This window comes from Piliocolobus tephrosceles, chromosome 1 (assembly GCF_002776525.5).
Source record: "Piliocolobus tephrosceles isolate RC106 chromosome 1, ASM277652v3, whole genome shotgun sequence".
NCBI lineage: Eukaryota > Metazoa > Chordata > Mammalia > Primates > Cercopithecidae > Piliocolobus > Piliocolobus tephrosceles.
The window spans coordinates 176,584,976-176,607,829 of NC_045434.1; the positions used below are offsets into that span (position 1 = coordinate 176,584,976).

Here is a 22,854-nt window from a genome sequence, read left to right on the forward strand (position 1 = left end):
GTTTGAGACCAGCCTGACCAACATGGAGAAACCCTGTCTCTATAAAAATACAAAATTAGCTGGGCATGGTGGTGCATGCCTGTAATCCCAGGTATTTGGGAGGCTGAGGCAGGAGAATCACTTCAACCCAGGAGGCAGAGGTTGTGGTGAGCCAAGATAGCGTGATTGCACTCCAGCCTGGGCAACAAGAGTGAAACTCCCATCTAAAAAATAAAAAAATGAAAAATAAAAAAAAATTCCAGGTTATACTATATCCTGATCTATATTCTTATACCATTTTAAATGTTTTTCCTTTTTGGTGAGACTAGGAATTTCAGAAAACTAGGTTTTCTTTTTTGTTCTTTTTTTCTCCACCTTAAGTAGGGTGATTAGAGATTAGGTTTTCAAGTGAAAATCTAAGGAGTTGCTTTTGCTGTTTTAAGGAAGCTTCTGCACTGGGTGCAATGGCTCACGCCTGTAATTCTAACACTTTGGGAGCCTAGGCAGGAAGATCATTTGAGCTCAGTTCAAGACAAGCCTGGGCAACATAGGAAGACCCTGTCTCTACAAAAAATTTAACAATTAGCTTGGCGTAGTGGTGCACAACTGTAGTCCCAGCTACTCAGGAGGCTGAGGTGGGAGAATTGCTTGAGCCCAGGAGGTCGAGGCTGCAGTAAGCCATGACCACACCACTATACTCCGGCCTGAGCAACAGCGTGAGACCCTGTGTTTAAACAAAACAAAACAAAAACAAAAACACACCAAAGTTAAAAGCTTCTCTCTGATTTAAAAGATGTAGAACTAGACCAGCCTGTCTAACATGGTGACACGCCACCTCTACTAAAAATACACACAAAAAAATTAGTTGGGCATGGTGGCACTTGCCTATAATCCCAGCTACTCTAGAGAGGCTGAGGCAGAAGAATTGCTTGAATCCGGGAGGCGGAGGTTGCGGTGAGCCAAGATCATTCCAACCTGGGCAACAGAATGAAACTCCGTCTCAAAAAAAAAAGATGTAGAACTAAATAGGCCTGCTCATTAGAATATCAAGATGGCTCCAGCTTGACTTTTCTTTCCTAACTTATATGTACTAGTGGCTTTATTTTAAATAGTTTCCTTTGAAAATAATCATTTTGACCAGCTATTATGTGTTTGGTGGTAAGGGATAAGTTGTATCAATACCATGCCAAATATCTTAATAAAAACTGGAAAACATGCCCGACTTACCTTTGAATGTGGCTTTCCCTCATGACACTGCTCCCTACTGACTTTAGAGCCATAGATCCTTTTGGCTTATATAATTGGGTTACACCATGTGAAATAAGCTTGGACATGCATTTCCCAGTGGTAACTCCTGTGAAAACTCCTCAATGGAACTACCTTTTCTTTCCAGACACTCACAGATAGGATGTTTTCTGCTTGAAGTGGGAGAATATGTGTATTCTTTTCAATGATCACAGGACTCTAACAAAGGGGATTTTTAATCTTTTAATTTTCAAGACAGTTAAAATATTGAAATGTTTAAGTGGATAACTATTATTCATAAAATGACTGAGTGAAAACTAATATACCATGAGATGAAAAGTACTTGTCAGGGATTTTCAAGCTTTTGCTCAAGTAATTACTATGAAATAACAACTTCTAGAAATGAAGAACAATCTGTGAAGAATAAATTACCATTGGTGTGGGAAAAAAGAGCCAAACAGAAGTAGAAGAAGGTGTAGCCGGCATACTAATGTTATCTACAGTGTATTTTTATATTTTTTATACTTGACCAGGTCTCTTATGTCCTTTTTCTAGAAAAATACTTTTAACTACAAAAGTGGTTATAAATGAAAAAGTAGCCAATAAAGTGACTACTACCCTCAGGGCTTTGAACCAGTTGGGATAATGTGGTAAGAGAAAAAATTCTTGGTGTAATGCTATCCCCATACCCATTATTACTGTGACTATGGCTTCACTAAGTCTTTCAGAAATAAGGAAGGCAAACCATGAAAAGAAAAGAGGAGCTATACTGCTGGCTAAATTAAGGTAGTCTGGTTTGGCTGGACTACCTTCTGGTAGAGCAAAACCCCATCTGATCCCACCCAAGAAAGATAGGAAACTGGCTCCATAAGCCATCTGAGTAAAAGCTAATATGGGAATATAAGTTTTTGTCATCAGCATGACCAGTGGTGGAGCAACGAAGGGGATTAGTCCTGCCAGAGTTATATATAATGCTGGCTTTGGGCTGTCAGTTATGTATCTGATGGTGCTTGGTGACCTGGCTGGAAGTGCTTGCTTCTCCTTTTTAAAGCTGCAGGGGGATGTATGATAGCACTGTGTCTTGCTCATATACACCGGAAATGATAAGGAAAGCCAAGGCCTTGGAAATGGGGGAAAGTTCTGCTGGAGAGACACCTTGAGAGAAAGTATATCTGTTCTGCTGGCTCTTAGTCCCACTGGGAAAGAGTACTTCAGCATCTACAAAGAAAACAGAACCAAAAGACAAAATTAAAAATCTATATGTATCATCAGATTTTAGTCAATCCCAGTATGAAACAATTGGAATTGTTTGAAAGGAGCAAACAAAAAAGATCTGCTTTCCATTACCACATCAAACTATACAGCAAGGATGAACTAACTCTGAAGTGATGTTATTGCTGGTAAAAGTATTAAATGACTATAAAATGTACAAAAGAAACCACTGAACATGAATCAGTGATATATTTCAACCTACCACTTAATCTTATTCCATAAGAAAAATATCTGAAAAAGGATCAGGTAAAGACTAGACCTTCAGAATTTGGCCTTCTAAACTGCCTCTTCTATTTAGAAATAGCAAAAGAAGCGGCACTAATTACTGTGGGAATGCTGTTTTTATATGGAGAAAATAAATCTACCTTCCAACTTAGCTTTATAAACACCACATACTTTTCACGGTTCCATGCTTTTGCGTAGGCTCTGCCTAGAATTCTAGCTCTTACTACTTTTCTATCTAGGACTTACCTCAACATTCAAGTTAAAGTTTTCCTTTGCCCTTCTACGGTCTGATTTAATGCTCCTATAGTAAGTATCCTGTGCACACTTCCATCATAATTTTTCTCACAGGAATTAAAATTGTGTGTTTACTTGTCTTTGTCTCAGTAGACTTGAGAGCCAGGGCCGTATTTTTTTCCTTGCCTTAAAATCCCCAGTGCCTTTCATTGTACACGGGCAAAGTAATAACCTTTCCTGCTGTTTCTGTGTTTTAGTTACCAGACTTCAACTAAAAAGTGTTGCATTAAAGAAAAAATTGAAGTTTTTTTTTTTTTTTTGAGACAAGAGTCTCTCTGTTGCTCAGGCTGGAGTGCAGTGGCTTGATCTCAGCTCACTGCAAGCTCCGCCTCCCAGGTTCACTCTATTCTCCGCCTCAGCCTCCAGAGTAGCTGGGATTACAGGTGCCTGCCACCATGCCTGGCAGCTAATTTTTTGTATTTTTAGTAGAGACGGAGTTTAACCATGTTAGCCAGGATGGTCTTGATCTCTGACCTTGTGATCCGCCCACCTCAGCCTCCCAAAGTGCTGGGATTACAGGCGTGAGCCACCGTGCCCAGCAAACATTGAAGTTATTGAAGAATCTCAGTGATCACTCAAACATGCTAGGAATGGTTCCATCTTGGAACCATTTCCCATTTCCATATTTACTGCTCTTCCCTCAGTTACTTATTTCTGATCTCCTGCCATTTATAAGTGCAATCCTACATCTTGACACTACCTATTCCCCTTCCCTGCTTTATAGTTCTCCCCAGCACTTACCATTTGATGTATTAATTTTTATTTTTTTGAGACTGAGTCTTGCTCTATCACCCAGGCTGGAGTGCAGTGGTGCAATCTCTGCTCACTGTAACCTCTGCCTCCCAAGTTCAAGCCATTCTCTGCCTCAGCCTCCTGAGTAGCTGGGATTACACGCATCCACCACCACGCCCAGCTAATTTTTATATTTTTAGTAGAAACAGGGTTTTACCATGTGTCCAGGCTGGTCTCAAACTCCTGACCTCAAGTGATCCGCCCGCCTTGGCCTCCCAAAGTGTTGGGATTACAGGCATGAGTGACTGTGCCTGGCCTTATTTTTTTTAATTTTTATTTTTTGAGATGAAGTCTTCCTCTGTCACCCAGGCCAGAGTGCAATGGCGTGATCTCGGCTCACTGCAACCTTGGCTTCCTGGGTTCAAGTGATTCTTACGCCTCAGCCTCCCAAGCAGCTGGGACTACAGGCGCCCACCACGCTGAGCTAATTTTTGTATTTTTCAGTAGAGACAAGGGTTTTACCATGTTGGCCAGGCAGGTATTGAACTCTTGACCTCAAGTGACCCACCTGCCTCAACCTCCCAAAGTGCTGGGATTTCAGCCATGAGCCATGGCACCTGGCCAATTTTTTTTTTTTTTTTTGCAAACATCGTCTTGCTGTGTCACCCAGGCTGGAGTGCAGTGGCATGATCTCAGCTCACTGCAGCCTCAACCTCCTGGGCTCAAGTGATCCTCCTTCCTCAGCCTCCCAGGTAGCTGGGACTATAGGCGTGTGACTCCATGCCCAGCTAAATTTTTGTATAGATAGGGTTTTGCCATGTGCCCAGACTGGTCTTGAACTCCTTGAGTTCAAGTGATCCACCCACTTTGGCCTGCCAAATTGCTGGGACTACAGGCGTGAGCCACTGCACCCAGCCTGATATAATAAAGATTTTACTTGTATTTTACTTAACTCTTCCCTCTATCACCTGAATACACAAGGGTAAGAATTTTTGTCTTTTTCACTGCTACTGCCTTAGCCCAAGCAATATTTGACAAATAGTGCTCAAATATTTGCTGAACAAACCAACCTTTGAAGATGCTTGAGAAAACTTCTGGATGAAGCGAAGCATCCTGGCCCCTATTGAAATTCTTGTTCAGGAAGATGCCAGGCAGTTCTGATTAACGTGTTGTTGCAGCTAAGTGGAGGCACTGAATCAGGGACATTTCTGTGTATAACACAAGATGTCACTTCATTTTCCTCATTTTATACATTAATTTTTAAATAGTAGTAATTCATGAATGTATCAGTTTCCCTTGAAAAGAATCATTAATGTTTTCAAGCTATTGGTACACAGTAACGAAACAGATCCTTTTAATACCTGAACTGTTCTTTTAGCTTTGGCTGTCTGGTGTAATAGAAAGAGTAATGCACATAGAGATTTTATAGATACTTTCACCATTTCCTATCTGTGTGACACTGGGCAAATTGCTTGAGTAACAGTTTTCTCATCTTTAAAATGAAGGGTCTTCTAAATGGCATTTTTGTGGGAAAAAAAAAAAAACTGGAAGGTCATAGCTTCTCTGTTTCCTTTTTTTCTCCTTAGTTATTTACTTTGGGGCTTAAGAGTTCACAACTCAAAATAACGATAGTACCAAACCAATATAATTTAGGTTTTTTTGTTTGTTTTGAGACAGAGTCTTGCTGTGTCACCCAGGCTGGAGTACAGTGGCATGATCTTGGCTCACTGCATTATCCGCCTCCTGGGTTCAAGCGATTCTTGTGCCTCAGCCTCCTAAGTAGCTGGGGTTACAGGCTCCCGCCACCATACCCGGCCAATTTTTGTATTTTTAGTAGAGATGGGGTTTTGCCATGTTGGCTAAGCTGGTCCTAAACTCCTGACCTCAGGTGATCCACCTGCCAAGGCCTCCCAAAGTGTTGAGATTACAGGCGTGAGCCACCGCACCCGGCTAGCATTAACTCATTTAATGCTCAAAATAACCTCATTAACTTAGTACTGAGAGAGAGAATAGCCTGTTGGAGTACAGACTTTGGTGTCAAACTTGGTTGGAATCCTGGCTCCACTACTTATTAGCTGTGTGTCTTTGAACAAATTATTTAACCTTGTTATGGTGTAGTTCATTCACCTTTGAAATAAGGGTACTCGGCTGGGCGCGGTGGCTCAAGCCTGTAATCCCAGCACTTTGGGAGGCCGAGACAGGCGGATCACGAAGTCAGGAGATCGAGACCATCCTGGCTAACCCGGTGAAACCCCGTCTCTACTAAAACATACAAAAAAACTAGCTGGGCGAGGTGGTGGGCGCCTGTAGTCCCAGCTACTCAGGAGGCTGAGGCAGGAGAATGGCGTAAACCCGGAAGGCGGAGCTTGCAGTGAGCTGAGATCCGACCACTGCACTCCAGCCTGGGCGACAGAGCAAGACTCCGTCTCAAAAAAAAAAAGAAAGAAATAAGGGTACTAACTAATTCATAGGGTTGATGTAACTTTTTTTTTGGGGATACAGGGTCTCGCTCTGTCACACAATCTGGAGTACAGTGGTGTGATCTCCGCTTTCTGCAGCCTTGACCTTCCAGGGTCAAGGGATCTTACCACCTCAGCCCTTTAAGGAGCTGGGACTACAGGCCACACCACCATGCCCAGCTAATTTTTTTTTTTTTTTTTTTGAGACAGAGTCTTGCTCTGTCGCCCAGGGTGGAGAGCAGTGGTGCCATCTCAGCTCACTGCAAGCTTCACCTCCCAGGTTCACGCCATTCTCCTGCCTCAGTCTCCTGAGGAGCTGGACTACAGGCCCCCATCCACCATGCCCAGTTCATTTTTTTGTATTTTTAGTAGAGATGGAGTTTCACCGTGTTAGGATGGTCTCGATCTCCTGACCTCGTGATCCACCTGCCTCCCAAAGTGCTGGGATTATAGGCGTGAGGCATCGTGTCTGGCCCCAATTTTTGTATTTTTTGTATAGAAGGGGTTTTGCCATATTGCTCAGGCTGGTCTCGAACTCCTGAGCTCAAGCGATCCACCTGCCTTGGCCTCCCAAAGTGCTGGGATTACAGGTGTGTGCCACTTAGCCTGATGTAACACTTAATAAGTTACTACATGTAAATAGCTGAGAACTGTCCCTGACACAAAGCACTTTACACAGGAGGGACTGATTGAAAACTCTAATGTAAGCAGCCAGTAAAAATAGGTGAATGATAATACGGATCTAGATCTGACAACTTCATTCTTAACCAGGAGAATGGGATGTCTAAAAAAACCTACAGTTGCTGCTTAATTTAAAAAAATCAATTGGGCAGGGCGCAGTGGCTCGCTCCTGTAGGCCCGGCAGTTTGGGAGGCCGAAGCGAGTGGATCACTAGGTCAGGAGTTCGAGACCAGCCTGCCCAACACAGTGAAACCCCGTCTGTACTAAAAATACAAAAAAATTAGCTGGGCGTGGTGGCGGACGGCTGTAATCCCAGCTACTCCAGAGGCTGAGGCAGGAGAATTGCTTGAACCTGGGAGGCGAAGGTTGCAGTGAGCCAAGATCGTGCCATTGCACTCCAGCCCACGCGACAGTGCGAGACTCCGTATCAAAAAAAAAAAAAAAAAAAAACCAAAACCGATTGAACTAATTTATTGATCACAGATCTTAGGGCTGGGTCAAGAAATCCTGTATACCAGTTAATGTCTTCATGCTATACTTAAGGAAGTAAGGAGGTAAGTTATCCTGGGCCTCCGAGTAGAAGGCCCACACACCCACACCCACCCACCTGAGCCCCAGACCAAAATGTCCGCAGAGCGTACCCATCACTTTTGTGCAAAATCACTTTCTTCGTAAGGACTTTCCAGATCACTCCGTTTAAAATCTCAACCATCCCCCCCACCTTTGGACACTCCCTTTCCTCTGTGGCACGTGCTTTCCAACTAGTGGATATTAAAAAGTGATAACCTAAAGTCCAGGGACGGCAGGTGATACGGGATTAAGGACTGAGACTCAAAGCTTAATCCTCTTAATATATGAAAAAGCTCAATATTCCCATTGCCCTAGTGGGAAGACTGAAAACCGCAAACTTCAAACTGACCTCTGAGAAAGGAAGGCGGGGTTTAGACGCCAGTGTCTTCGGGAAACCCTGCCCGATAGTGCCCGCGTCTCCAATTTACTACCAATCCTTGGTGCCTCCCATCCCAACCTGCACCTGTGGCGACTTTGAGACTTGCCAGCGTTGCACGGAGAGGCGGCGAACAACCGCAACAATAGCCCAGGTCTAGTGGAAAGGCACTTCCGGCAAGTGGATTCAGAGAGCCCCCTACTTCCTGAGGACTGAAAAAAAATGAGTCCGGGTAGGACTTGACCTGCGCTAACTGGTTCCTATGCCCGGCTTTCTGTTTGGGGGCCATTCTTAATTTCTAGTTGAATCCAGATGTCGAACGGTCCTTGACTTTTTATTCCAGGGCTCCCAGGCAGCAGTATCTGCCCACAGAGCTCGGGAAGGTAGAGTGCAAGTACTGAAACAATCTCAGAATGATGGTGGTGAAGGAAGGAAGGTAAGAGACTTGGGATTTTAGGCCCAGTGTGACCTGGAATTGCTTGCCATCTGTGGAACTTACGTTTTACTTTGTAAAACAGGGTTTGTAACACCTATGGGGACACATCTCACTCTGCATTACGGCCCTTTACTATCATTTAAAGGAGGAATAAAGCCCAGTTCTTACATTCATTTTCTTTGCTAGGACCTAGAAACTTCATTAAGGATTAAAGAGCAAAAGAGCAGGATTTTCACTTCCACGAAAGGTGTGGTGATAAGGGCCCTAGGCTTGGGGGTGGTTTGGAAAGTCAGATCATTTCTCCTGCTGCCCTCGGCTTTCTCGGCTATGTGACCTTGGGCAAGTCCCTTCTCTTATCTGGACTTACTTCACAGGAAATGGCACCAGGCAATCTTAGTGTCCTTCCGTGTCTATGGATAAAGCTGAAGACATGTAATAGGAGATCTCAGGGGCCCACGCCTGCCAGTCCCTCCAGTCCTCCGGATTCTAGGTAGTCTAGCTTCCTGGTTGCCAGCCATTACAAAGTTTAGCTTTCCGTGCTAGATGGAGCGACAGCGAAGTCCGTTAAAGCGCTTTTGGTCGAGCTAGGCCTTCAGTTTCATTGCCGCCTCTGTCATGGCAGCGCCGCCCCTTCCAGTAGCGCGATACCCAATGAGACTTCAGGTAGGAGAAACGGCACTGTTACAAGCGCAGGCTCTCGCCGGAATCCCGCCCTTCGCTGGGGCGGGGCAGTGACGCCTGCGCTCCCGGGGAACTACTACTCCCAGCAGGTAGCGCGGCCGACGCAGCCGCGCAGTCTCCGGGACCCGGCCGTGTGGCCCGCTGGGGGCTGGAGTCTCAACGACGCGCACACGTGAAGTAAGGAGCAGAAGGTGGGAAAGGGACGGAAAACACGTTCCTCCGAAACCGGTTTGCAAGTCCTTGTAGAGGTAGTTTCGGGACGCGCACTGGCCCAGGGGCGGGCTGTGGGAGGGTGAAGAAAAAAGGGATACACATATGCATACCCACCCACTCATTCATACGGGCCCAGGCCCTGGAAGTGGGCAGGGGGGTTAGAAGGGGCGTACTAAACTAGGCTTGTCCCTGCCTCAGGCGGCACGAGGAAAGGCAGAGGATTCAATTCTGTAGGAGGTAGAGGCGACCACGCGCCGCCTCAAGCGGCGAGGAAGGGAGCCGAGGGCGGGTCAGGGCATAACTGCCGTTCTGGAGGCCAAACGTTGGCAGCGTGGTGTACTGGCGTCCCGCTGGGCCGCCGGAGCCGGTCCCGTGCGCATGCGCTCTTTCAGGTGGGCGTGTGTAAGGCGGGGTCGGACGGGGGAGGGGAGGGCCGTGCTGCTCGTCGCTCCTCCTCCTCCACCCGCTCTGCCCCTCCTGGACCTTGTGGGCCGGGCAGCCATTTTGGGAAGAGCTTTGTTATGGTTGTAGACTAAACGCCTCTGCCGGGTCGACAAGCTGGGGACGCGTCCTCAGACGCCGCATCTAGTCCCTGGCCGTGGCTCCGCCGCTGCCCGGTGAGTGGGAGTTTGGGACAACGGGGCAGTAGGAGATCTTGGAGTCGTTGCGGCGCGAGGCTCCGCCCGGTGCCTAACCAACCGGCTGTTAAAACTAGTTGAAAGAAGCTCTCACACAGGTGGTTGGGTGTAGGTCCGACCCAAGAGGGGCGAGCGGAGCCCACGGGTCAAGTGGTTCGGACGCAGCACCCCTGCGACCCCCGTGTATGGAGCTTTGCACGCGAGCGTCGCCGGGGCTCGGCGAAAGCGCTCCTACTTTAACTTTGGTCTTGGAGTCGGAACGCTCACCTGCGGCTCTTTGGCTCCTCTCCAGGCGATCCGGCTTGGTGCTGGTTGAGTGACTTGGCTTAAGGGTTTTTATCTTTCCTTCTTGAAATGAAAGCTAAGGGCTTTTGTTTTCCTTCAAAGAAAAACCTGAGGACGAAAAAGTATAAGTCAAATGTTGGATATCTGAGGGGAAAAAAGTTTTAACCCCCAGCTTTCCGGTTCTCTGTGGTAGCGAGGTGTTTTCGTTTCGATTGAGTCTATCCAATGTCTACCAACCTCCTTTCCTTGGAAGGGCGGGGAAAGCTGGTCGATCCTGAAATGTTTTAAGTGTTTTTTTTTTTTTTTCTGTTGTTTTAAATTTAGTTCTCCCCAACCCGTGAAATTCGAAAGAAACTCTGAATCTAAAATGGCTGTAGCTTGGGGAAGTGCCCTGCCCTTCGATTACTTAAATACATTAACGTTTAAAGGTTTTAGTCGTTTCCCCTGTGGGGACATTAACTGAATCTTTTGATCTTTTAGTTTTTTGCAATTGGTGTCTCACCTTTAACTCTCCTTATGCTAGGTGAAAACAAAGGTGAGGCTCACAAAGTTGAGTACTCCAAAAGTTTACATAAGAATGGGTGTGGTGCGGTGTGGTGTGCGTGTTTAATAGTCGCTTATAGTTTTGAAATTGTGCTGTGGTGTCAATTTTATCTGCCAACTTTGTGCTCTGAAGTTGGCTTGTCATATTTGTTGAAATATTTTTGACATTGATAATTATTGCTTACCAGAAAAATACGAAGTTAATAATAGTGGTTCATGTTTTAGTTTAGTAGTAAGTCATGTTCTTGTGTAAACCTTATCCAAAAGTAAAGTGATTGGTAGTCACTCCTCAGTAGAATTATATTTGTACTTTGGTAGACTGCTGATCTTTTCTAAGGTCTTTTATATTCAATATTTGAAAGGAAATTAGGGTGCTATTAAGTTTGAGATATTTACTAGAATAGTGTTAAGACATTTTAACAAGTGAAAGCATAAGTATGGAGTGCCTGATTGTCGTGCCCTTTTAAACAAGAGGCTTTTATTTCCTGTTTTTTTTTTTTTTTTTTTAAACCGATAGATCCAGAAGTTTAAACAAAAAGTCATAGATTGGAAACTAAAACCAGTGAATTTCAGTATTTGGAAAGGTGCTGGAGCCTGTATCTATTTAAAAGATAAAAGAGTGAAATGATAATTGTGAATGAAAACTTTGAAATTAATAGTAAAATAAACTGTCATCTTTCCCAGGGACTCAGTTTTCAATGTACTTTTGACGTTTCTTCACATACAAAAGTTGATTTTTGTTAACTCCCCTAGGATTTTTGTTGTTGTTAAATTATTTTGGTGGTTTTACAGGAAAAACATTTAAAGTTTTTAATAGAAATTACAAGTTGCTTTGTGTTTTGTCACTGTTAACTACTAAACTGGAGTAAGATCTTACTCTTTTTTTTAGGGTACTCAATGGTTTGTACATGTTAATATAAACATTTAATTGATTCTGGTTGGTGTCTTATCAGAGCTCTTAATTTGTGGCGTGGGGGGAACTCTTGGGAAGCCTCTTTATTTTGAGCGAATTCAATTTACTAGATTGCTCATCAGTGGCTGTTAACATGCTTAGTTGAGGAGGACACATTCAACCATTTAAATTTAGAATGATAAGAAATCTGGTGCACATTTCTGCTTATAATTCATTTTTAATGCTGAGTTAAAGATAAGACACAATCGTGACTCATACTTCAGAAGATTGCATATCTTTTTTTTTTTTTTTTTTTTTGAGACGGAGTCTCGCTCTGTCGCCCAGGCTGGACTGCAGTGGCCGGATGTCGGCTCACTGCAAGCTCCGCCCCCCGGGTTTACGCCATTCTCCTGCCTCAGCCTCCCGAGTAGCTGGGACTACAGGCGCCTGCCACCTCGCCTGGCTAGTTTTTTTGTATTTTTTTTTTTTTTTTAGTAGAGACGGGATTTCACTGTGTTAGCCACGATGGTCTCGATCTCCTGACCTCGTGATCCGCCCGTCTCGGCCTCCCAAAGTGCTGGGATTACAGGCTTGAGCCACCGCGCCCGGCCATAAGATTGCATATCTTTATTTTATGGTTATAACTCTGATGTGCCAGGGACTGACTGCTGTTTAAAGTGCTTTATATTTGTTATTTATTTTCTTTTTCTTTCTTTCTTTTTTTTTTTTTTTTTTTGAGGTGGAGTTTCACTCTTGTTGCCCTGGCTGGAGTGTAGTGGCTCGATTTCGGTTCACCTCCACCTCCTGGGTTCAAGCGATTCATCTGTCTCAGCCTCCCGAGTAGCTGGGATTACAGGGGCTGGCCACCATGCCCGGCTAATTTTTTGTATTTTTTAGTAGAGGTGGGTTTTCACCATGTTGACCAGGCTAGTCTTGAACTCCTGACCTCAGGTGAACTACCTGCTTTGGCCTCCCAAAGTGCTGGGATTACAGTCGTGAGCCACTGCACTCGGCTTGTTGTTTAGTTTTGTAAGTATACTGGTTCATTTGTTTTGTTTTGTTTTTGATACGGGGTCTCACTGTGTCACCCAAATTGGAGTGCAGTGGCGCGATTTCTGCTCACTGCAGCCTCCGCCTCCCAGGCTCAAGCGATCCTCCCACCTCAACCTCCCTAGTAACTGGGACGGCAGGTGCGTGCCACCGCGCCGGGCTAATTTTTTGTTTGTATTTTGTTAGGAGGGGGAGGGTTTATCATGTTCCCCAAGCTGGTCTCAAACTCAGGGGCTCAATCAGTCTGCCCACTTTGGCCTCCCAAAGTGTTGGGATTACAGGCATGAGCCACAGCGCCAGGTCTAAGTAGATGCTGTTTTATACCCATTTTATAGTTGAGGAAGAGAAGTCCAGAGACTCATCCAGCTAGTAGGTAACAGCCTATATTCAAATTTAGGCGATCTAAGTCGTTGTGTTTAACTTAACGGTTATGGTCACTGCCTTTAAACATGAAAGTAAGACTGTTGGTCTAAAAGATGAAAGGCACACAAAATTTTAAAGGATTCCAACTAAAAAAAACTAATGGGAAAGGCAAATTTTGGTGTATTTATGGTGGTTCAGGTAGATGAGTGGAAAAATCTAGGTGACGGAGAAATAACATACCACCTCATAATTGACTGTTGTCTGGAATTTAATATGTGGTTGTGCTGTTAGAGACCTGATTGCCAAAGTTACTTCTAAATCAGACTCAGTGTTTCTTATTTCCCACTGAAATCTGCCTCAAACAGCTTATAATCAAACTTGAAAAGTAGTTCAGTAAGAGGAACTGAACTTTTGTCCACAGGTGTAACTTAACTGAGGTGGATATATTTCTGATGTTACGTAAATTGAATTTTTATAGGTGATTTCAAACATGCTAGGCAAACGTTTAAAAGAGCCTATTGTTTTTCTTTACTAAGGCAAATAATTAGCCTTTAATTGATCTATTAGCTGAATCATTTTTCAGCTAAAACAACTCAGTAAAAGAAACTAGGGACTGGTAATATCTAGATGACCATAAAACAAAGAACTGTATGGTTTAACAGATAATACTTAATAGTTGGAGGATAACATAAAAAACAATTATTCTTAAAGGAGGTGATTTTAACAAACTCTTTAAGTTCACCTTCCTTTTCTAAGATAAAAACCACTTTGCCTTTAAAGCCACTTTGCCTTTTGTTAACCATACGTCAGGCTAGAGAATCACCAGAATGAACAAAGTTTTAGTACCCTTTTCTGAGCAGTAGGTCTATTTGTGTGGAGTAAGTTTTTTCCCCCAGAAAAATCTCATTTGGTTAACTTTAGCTATACTTTAAATTGAGCTTGCAGACTCTCTTTCTGCTCAAGTTTAAAAGTTTGGCATATAAAAAAGTTCTTGTCTGAATCATTGCTATCCTTAAAGTATATAAGTATATAGAAAAGTTGGTTTTGGGACTGTTTAATTAATTTGAAAGAACTTTTCCGGTTTTTGTGCTGTTTGTAAATTTTTCTACTTTTTAATTCATCTTACCATGTATGGCAGAAAGAGCAATAGGAACCATTTATTGTGGGCTTCATAAACTTAGATGCTGTAATGAAGTCAATTATGTAATCTTATTATTCCTTACTATTTAAAGAAGTAGATGTTAACTCTTCTACGAGAGAGTATACAGAGGTTCCAAGAAGTTAAGTAATTTGGGTAACATAGAGATGGAGATTTGGGCAGCTTTCTGTGATTCCAAAGCATAGTTTCCACCATAGCACACAGAGAAATGGCATAGTATGGTAATCAGTGGTTGGCTTTGTAGCCAGACCATTTGGGTTCGAATCTCAGCTTTGCTGCTTACAGCTTGGTGACTTTGAGTGAATTACTTAAATGAGACTCTTTGTTTCTTCATCTGTTAATTGGGGATAATAATAGTACCTTCTCCTAGGGTTGTTGTAGTAAATAAATGATATTTGTAGAATTCTTAAAATAATGTCTGACTGTAAGAGCTTCATGATTATTAGAGAAGTTGTCTTTAATGAACATCCTTTTACACACCAGTCCAGTGAAATTCAGTGAAATCTGCATATATGAGTTGCATATGCAGTGGTGTTTTTCTTTATTAGATACTACTTTTCTGTTGACTTTTGTAATTTATTTGAATCAGGATCTAGGTCCCACAAACTGCAATTGGCTGCCATTTTAAATGCCTTTATTTGCATATTTCTCCTCAGTTTTTTTCCTTGTACTTTGTTAAAGAAACCAGGTCATTTGTCCTGCAGTTTCCCACATTCTAGATTTTCTTGATTCCTTGTAAATTGGTAGTTGGCTATAGAGGCTTAGATTGAGATTTGATTTGGAAATAGAGAAGACTGAGAAGACTAAATTTGTTAGGTGATTCTGTGTATTTGGGAATTTTTATTTTCTGGTTTGTTCAGTGATTCTCATTGTATCATTTTCTTGCAATTTCTCTGTTGGGCAACACAGGGTTACTTTATGGGTTATTTACTCTCGTTTGAGATGCTATGTAAAGTGGAGTGTTTGGTTTGTTTTGGTGCCCAATTCAGTGTTAACTTTTCCAGGTGGTTTCTTTCCTCCCTTTTTTTCCCTTACTTGTATATTTATTTTGTTATAAAATTGAAAAGTGTTTTTATTTCCTGGTTTGGTTACTAATGAATAGTTGTCTCAGCATATTCAATCTGAAAATTTCTCAAAACTGAATTTTTTTTCCTATTATCTACCCTCCAACTATTAGGCATTTTATTGTTTGCACTTATGGTATACTCACTATAGGCTAGGCACTATTCTTTTTTCTTTTTGCAGGGAACAACATCCAGGCATTACTCTTAACATTTTATATACATTCACTCATTTAATCAACAACAATTCAAGAGTCTCCAAATTAGGTAGGTATTTGAGACACAAAGAGGTGAAATGCCTTGTTCAAGGTCACACAGCTAGTGTGTGACAGAGCCATCTAGGTCCCAAATTTGCTATTCTACCTTAAAAATTAATATTTGCTTTGGAAGTGAAGCTTATCTTGAGAAGAGATTTTTAGAGATGCTTGTAAAGTGATTCTTTTTAGAAAAAAAAAGAAAAAGTATGTCTTGGCCGGTCATGGTGGCACACACCTGTAATCCCAGCACTTTGGTAGGCCGAGGCAGGCGGATCACATGAGGCCAGGAGTTTAAGACCAGGCTGGTCAACATGGCGAAACCCCGTCTCTACTAAAAATACAAAAATTAGCTGGGCATGGTGGTGAATGTCCGTAATCCCAGCCACTCTGGAGGCTGAGGCACTAGAATCACTTGAACCCGGGAGGTGGTGGTTACAGTGAGCCAAGATTGTGCCATTGAACTCCAGCCTAGGTGACAGAGCGAGACTCTTTCTCCAAAAAAAAAAAGCGTGTCTCAATCTGTTTGTCACTACTATTAAATCACTCAATTATTTAAAAAAATACATAGTTTTGAAAATGTTACAAATAGCCTGTTGTAATCATAGGGAATTAGAGCCTTTTGGTGCTGCTGAAACTGATAAAAGTTTATTTATTTTGCAGAGACAGTCTTGTTCTGTTGCTCAGATTGGAGTGCAGTAGCATGATCATAGCTCACTGCAGCTTTGACCTCCTAGGCTCAAGTGATCCTCCCACCTCAGCTCCATCCTGGGCCCCCACCCCCAGCCCTGCTGGGAAATACAAGTGTGTGCCGTCATGCCTGGCTAATTTTTTTTTTTTTTTTTTTTTTTTTTTTTTGTATAGCTAGAGTCTCACTATGTTGTCCAGGCTAGTGTTGAACTCCTGGACTCAAGCAATTCCTCCCACCTTTGCCTCCCCATATGATGAGATTACAGGCATGAGCCACTGTGCCTGGCCTGAAATTACTTTTTAGGAAATGTTTTTGGAACAGTGAAGCAAAAGAAGGCACAGTAATTCAAGTTGATTCCTAATGGCAAGGCTGGCAGGATTCCTGTGTTGGACATTCTACTAATTGGGGTTTAAAATGATCCTTTGTTGTTTTTTTTGTCTGTTTACCATTTTAACCCCTTTCCAGTATTGCTTTTTTGTGAATCTTAGTGGGAGAGGATGCTGGAAAGGTTGGGTGCACACACACACATACCATATAGATAAACTTTCTGTGCTGGACCCCTGGCAGCTAGAGCTGGGTCATGTTACCCAAACTGTGCCGGTCAGATGCCCTTCACTTTGGGGACTTGCACCGGAGTGAGAGATGCGAAGATGCAAGGACGGTTTGGAATTCATTCCAGTGGCTGTTGGTGGTGGCATTGCTAGCTGGAGCAGTTTCCTCAGCAGGCTCTTCCTGTGGCATGACCTTGGCAGGGGTTTTGACTGCTTAGCTTCCTTTGGTTTTTGGTGTTTGCCAAGTCGAGAGAGCCTCTCCTTCGTTCTCTGAATTCCCAGGGTTCTTCTGATAAATTTCTTTTTAAGCTTTGTCAGACAGTTTTCCCTTTTATCTGCCCCAATTCTCAAAAGTGATAGTTCTCAACCTTTTAAAATTTATCTGGAGTAAGGTCTGGACATCAGTGGTTTATTAAAGCTCTCCATGTGATTCTTTCTTTTAGTAATCTTTTTATTATTACAGAAGCAGTATAAGGATAATGTAGAATATTAGACTATATAGATACGCAAAAATAAAGCCTTGGCATTCTTATCACACAGGAGTTACTACTGTTAACAACTCGGTGCATTTTTTTCCAGATTGTCGTCTAAGCGCGTATATTTAGGTTTCTATTTTTATTTTACTAAATGAGATCAACTTGCTTTTTTTAGTTCGTGATACCCACTTTCCATGTGAGTAAATGTTCATTTCTTCTAATACCCAGGTGCTATTCAAATTTCTCCAGCTGATCCAAAAAAAAAAAAAAATGTTTATTACAGCTAGCTATCCAAGCCATTATCTGATTTAGGACCTTGTTGCAGATGTTTAATTTATCTATATCTTTTTAGTGTAGTATAGTCTTTATTTCAGTGACACTGATTTTGAGACTGTGTCACTTGCCCTAGAATTAAGTTTAGTATGATCACATACTTATGGTATTATTTAGCTTGTTCTTTTTTTAATTCCTATATTTTTCTCTAAAGTTTATAGCTGACAGATTGATGGATTCAGCTTTAAACATTATTGACTAAAATACAGCATAGCAATTTCTCATTTTGCATTGTATCACAAAAGACATTGTAATGCTGAGATAGGTAGTCCTATCTATATATTAAACAATCTTTCCACTTAGAACAAGAAACTAATTTGCATGGTGTTATGTTGGTGGCGAAGGATTTCCCAGTCCCTTATCAATCGTTGGTCTTAATTTTTGGGGGGAACAGTTTCATTGAGCTCTAATTTATATAACAAAATACACTTATTTAAAGTATACAATTTAGTGGTTTTTAGTATATTCAGAGTTGTACAACCATTGTAGAACTACGTGATCTTTTGTGTCTGGCTTCTTTCATGTAGCATAATGGATGAAGGTTCATCCATGTTATAGGATGTTATCAGTATTTCTTGTGGTTATGCGTGATTAGGATTAATGGATCATAGAGGTTTTACAACTTGTTGTTTGCCAGTTTCCAAAGTGGTTGTGTGCCAGTTTACACTCTAATCAGCAGTGTATGAGAATTCTTTGTTTGTGCCTCATCTTCGTTAACACTTTATAGTGTCAGAATTTTTTTTTTTTTTTTTTTTTGCCAGTTTCATAGGTGTAAAATAGTCTCATGATTTGATTCAGGTTTTAAGAGTATGAATTAGTGAGTAATGCAAGATAATGTTCTATACTGTGCCTTATATTATGTCATAGCACTTCACATGATTTCTCTCATGCACCTCCTATGGGTACAGAAATCCCATTGTTGTCATTGAATTTGTGATAGAAATACAATTTTGTTCATTTATATTTTTTTCTTTTCCTAGCCACTACAGGGATTTTGTTTATTAGACTCCATAATAGACTTACATATCCATGTTAATCACCATAGTATTAGGTACTTTCTCTTTGTTTTTGCTTTTGTGAAACAGGGTCTCACACTGTAGCACAGGCTGGAGTGTAGTGGCATGATCATCACGGCTCACTGTAGCCTTGACTTCCCAGGGTCAAGCAATCCTCCCAGCCTTCCAAGTAGTTGGGACTACACCACCACTATTTCTGGCTAAAAATTTTTTTTTTCCTCAGAGGAGTCTTCCTCTGTCACCCAGGCTGGAGTGCAGTGGCGCAATCTCAGCTCACCGCAACTTCCGCCTCCTAGGTTCAAGCAATTCTTCTGCCTCAGCCTCCCAAGTAGCTGAGACTAAAGGCATGCGCCACCATTCCTGGCTAATTTTAGTATTTTTAGTAGAGATGGGGTTTCACCACATTGACCAAGCTGATCTCGAACTCCTGATCTCAAGTGATCCGCCTGCCGCAGCCTCCCAAAGTGCTGGGATTATAGGCATGAGCCACCGCACCTGGGCCTTTTTTTTTTTTTTGGTAGAGATCTTGCCATGTGGCCCAGGTTGATGGCAAACTCTTGGACGCAAGTGATCTTCCCCTTTTGACCTCCCAAAGTATTGGGATTACAGGCATGAGCCACCATTCCTGGCCAAGTACTTTGTTGTTGTTGTTGCTGTTTTAAGACAGGGTCTTGCTCTGTCACCCAGGCTGGAGTGCAGTGGCACAATCATGGCTCACTGCAGCTTAGACCTCCCAGATTCAAGTGATCCTCCCACTTCAGCCTTCCAAGTAGCTGGGAGTACAGGCATGTGCCACCATGCCTGACTTTTTTTTTTTGAGTCAGAGTTTCTCTCTTGTCACCCAGGCTGGAGTGCAGTGGTGCAGTCTCAGCTCACTGCAGCCTCTGCCACCCAGATTCAAGTGATTCTCCTGCGTCAGCCTCTCGAGTAGCTGGGATTACAGGCACCTGCTGCCACGCCTGGCTAATTTTTTGTATTTTTAGTAGAGGCGGGGTTTCGCCCTATTGGGCAGGCTGGTCTCAAACTCCGGACCTCAGGTGATCCTTCCACCTCGGCCTCCCAAAACAGGCTAATTTTTTTGTGTTTTTTTGTAGAGATGGGGTTTTGCCCTGTTTCCCAAGTTTGTCTTAAACTCCTGGGCTCAAGTAGTCTGCTCACCCTGGCCTTCCAAAGTACTGGAATTACAGGCATGAGCCACTGCGCTCGGCCCCAAGTCTTTTCTTAATAGACAGAAATGCTGTACGGGAAAAAAATCTTGTGTCCCCTTTTGGTTCATTGAAAGACTTGCTCAAATTTCATATTCTTCAGAAAATCTTAAATAGGAATTTCTCTCTTCTGGAGTTAAAATAAGCAGTGCTAAAGTAGAAAATGGCTTTAGGCTCTTTTCTGTTGAGAATTAGAAATAAAAGAAGCAAGGCAGTAATAACCCTTGAGTTCTGCTTATTGAGGAATTGGGAGGGAAACTATGTACAGATAGAAAATGAGTATATAGACTACTGTAAGGTTATACAGTCCTTTGAAGGAAGTCCTTTAAACCTGTGTGGTTTTCAAATCATGAGATTTTGAAAAGAAATATTAGGGTTAGTGAATATTTAAAGATAAACGTACCATCGTCTTAGGATCTGCAGTTTAAGGAATAAGGAATGCTCAAGGAGAGCTCTTATGAACAGTTAAGAAGTCTGGGTACAGTGGCTCATGCCTGTAATCCTAGCACTTTGGAAGGCCGAGGCTGGTGGATTGCTTGATTTCAGGAACTTGATACCAGCCTGGACAACATGGCCAAGACCCTGTCTCTACAAAAAATACAAAATTTAGCCGGGTGTGGTGATAGGTGCCTGTAGTCCCTGCTACTTGGGAAGCTGAGCTGGGAAGATCGCTCAAGCCTGGGAGGTCAGCTGTAATGAGCCGTGATCGTGCCACTGCACTCCAGCCTAGGCAACAGAGTGAGACCCTATCTCAAAAAAGAACAGTTAAGATGAAGGGGATACTAATTGATAGAATTGTCAACACCTTTAAAAAAATTACCATTTATTGGGCACCCACTAAATAGACCCTGTCTATAAAAAGATAGAGATAATCACCTTTGCTATTAATCCTTACCAAGTGGGTCCCATTTGTTTTTTCTTTTCTTTTTTCTTTTTTTTTTTGAGACAGAGTCTCGCTCTGTTGCCCAGGCTGGAGTGCAGTGGCGCAGTCTCGGCTCACTGCAAGCTCTGCCTCCAGGTTCACGCCATTCTCCTGCCTCAGCCTCCCGAGTATCTGGGACTACAGGTGTCCACCACCACGCCCGGCTAATTGTTTTGTATTTTTAGTAGAGACGGCATTTCACCGTGTTAGCCAGGCTGGTCTTGATTTCTTGACCTTGTGATACGCCCACCTCAGCCTCCCAAAGTGATGAAGCAAGAATTTAAGTCACTCACTTGGAGACCTGAAGTCTTGAAAATTGATGAGATAATGAAGAGCACAGAAAAACAAGGAAAGGACTACATGGAAGCATTTAAAGAACCATTACATTGACAAGAGAAAGGAAGAGTCCGAAAAAAGTACAGATGCTCCTTGACTTGCATTTGGATAAACCCATTGTAATTTGAAAATAACATTAAGTTGAAAATGTACTTAATACGCCTAACCTGCCAAGCATCATAGCTTAGCCTAGCCTACCTTATGCGTTTTCAGAACACTTACACGAGCTTGCTGTTGGGTAAAATCATCTGGCAACACATACGCTTGTACAGTATCAGTTGTTTACTTTTGTGTGACCCTTGTGACTGACTGGGAGCTATGGCTTGCTGGCACTGCCCAGCATCACACGAAAGTATTGTACTGCATATTGCTAGCCTGGGCAAAGATCACGATTCAAAGTATGGTTTCTGTTGAGTTTCTTTCTCACCTCACACCATTGTAAAGTTGAACAATCTTAAATTGAACTATTGTAAGTTAGGGACCATCTGTAATCACACGGTAGGGAGAAGATCAGCATATATTAATGCAGTGGTTGTCACTCAGTGCTGCTCTCTGACAAAGACTTCAGCCCTTTGTGAATATTATCAATGTAAGATTGTTAACTTTTTTTTAAGGTGAGTTGTTCCTTTTTCCAAGAATTGTCTTTTATGACCTACTGCCTTTAATGAAATTGTGATATTAACATTTTTAATCTTCTACTTATCCAAATAAAACAGGCAATCCTATGTCAGTCCTTAAAACATCTTTTGAATTTTTTTTTTTTTTTTGAGACGGAGTCTCGCTCTGTCACCCAGGCTGGAGTGCAGTGGCGCGATCTCGGCTCACTGCAAGCTCCACCTCCCGGGTTCATGCTATTCTCCTGCCTCAGCCTCCCGAGTAGCTGGGACTACAGGCGCCCGCCACCGCGCCCGGCTAATTTTTTTTTTTTTTTTTGTATTTTTAGTAGAGACGGGGTTTCGCCGTGTTAGCCAGGATGGTCTCGATCTCCTGACCTCGTGATCTGCCCACCTCGGCCTCCCAAAGTGCTGGGATTACAGGCGTAGGCCACCGCGCCTGGCCATCTTTTGAATTTTTTTAGCTTGATGTAATCCGGGTTTGAGAACTGCTGGTCTTCTAATGATGTGATGTCATGGAAATCAGGGGATTTAAGATGGGTTTTGCTAAAGAACATGTAAACAGGTAAGCCATTGAAGTTGGTGACTCACAAGTCATTGACTTTTTCTTTTTTTGACAATTTCGCTCTGTCACGCAGGCTGTAGTGCAGTGGCACAATCTCGGCTCACTGCAACCTCCCTGTCCCATGTTTAAGAGATTTTCGTGATTTAGCTTCTCAAGTAGCTGGGATGACAAGCTTGGGCCACCATGCCCAGCTTTCATTGACTTTTGAGAGTGTATTGATTAGGGTTCTTTGTAGTAGGAAACAATTTTTTTTTTTTTTTTTGGAGACAGAGTCTTGCTCTGTTGCCCGGGCTGGTTCTTTGCTCACTGCAACCTCCGTCTCCTGGATTACAGGCATGTGCCACTACTCCCAGCTAATTTTTTTGTATTTTTAGTAGAGATGGCATTTCACCATATTGGGCAAGCTGGTCTTGAACTCCTGACCTTGTGATCCACCCGCTTCGGCCTCCCAAAGTGCTGGGATTACAGGCGTGAGCCACCGCGCCCAGCCGAAAACAAATATTTAAAAGCATGGTTGTGTCTCTTTCAACCACAGTCAGCTTCATGGGTGACAAGCAAAGTAAGCAAGAACTGGGATCTTAACTTAGATTGGCGTTTGGAAATTGGATATGGATCAGTGAGAAGAACAAGAGAATTCAGGGAGTCAAAGTCATGGTAGCTTACAGATGTGGGCTCTTGCTCTGCTGGGAAGCTCTACTGTATCTCTGTAGTTCATTCTTCAGTTTCACGCTTTAATT

General features: G+C 42.7%; 2 protein-coding genes across 5 annotated transcripts in view; one reads left to right on the plus strand and one right to left on the minus strand.

Moving 5' to 3' along the window:
* Window positions 1-1,449: 1,449 nt before the first annotated feature.
* Window positions 1,450-8,913, minus strand: TMEM69 (transmembrane protein 69). Of its 3 annotated transcripts, none has more exons than XM_023221480.3 (3): window positions 8,637-8,913; window positions 4,818-4,955; window positions 1,450-2,442 (listed from the first exon to the last, which is right to left on the minus strand). In XM_023221480.3, exons 2-3 carry the CDS (start codon window positions 4,857-4,859, stop codon window positions 1,744-1,746), a joined length of 741 nt encoding a protein of 246 aa, XP_023077248.1. In that variant the 5' UTR covers window positions 4,860-4,955; window positions 8,637-8,913; the 3' UTR covers window positions 1,450-1,743. The 3 variants fall into 3 exon arrangements, with proteins under 3 accessions (XP_023077248.1, XP_023077247.1, XP_023077246.1); XM_023221479.3 differs by lacking the exon at window positions 8,637-8,913 and adding an exon at window positions 7,921-8,147; XM_023221478.3 differs by lacking the exon at window positions 8,637-8,913 and adding an exon at window positions 7,807-8,144.
* Window positions 8,914-9,038: 125 nt separating this feature from the next.
* Window positions 9,039-22,854, plus strand: part of GPBP1L1 (GC-rich promoter binding protein 1 like 1) — a 64,610-nt gene continuing 50,794 nt past the window's right edge. Inside the window, exon 1 of one of the 2 annotated variants that reach the window (XM_023221474.1) lies at window positions 9,039-9,198. The gene's annotated coding sequence lies outside the window, so the exon portion shown is untranslated. Of the gene's footprint in view, window positions 9,199-9,567; window positions 9,781-22,854 lie in introns of those variants that run through there. The other variant, XM_023221473.1, reaches the window with a different exon arrangement.

What these genes read in the sequence shown, in the direction of transcription:
- TMEM69 (XM_023221480.3), bottom strand. Translation starts at nt 4,859, where the DNA reads ATGCTTCGCTTCATCCAGAAGTTTTCTCAAGCATCTTCAAAG. An exon ending in TTTCTCAAGCATCTTCAAAG is followed by an intron (nt 2,443 to 4,817) that starts GTTGGTTTGTTC and finishes TTTTCTTTGTAG; the next exon opens with ATGCTGAAGTACTCTTTCCC.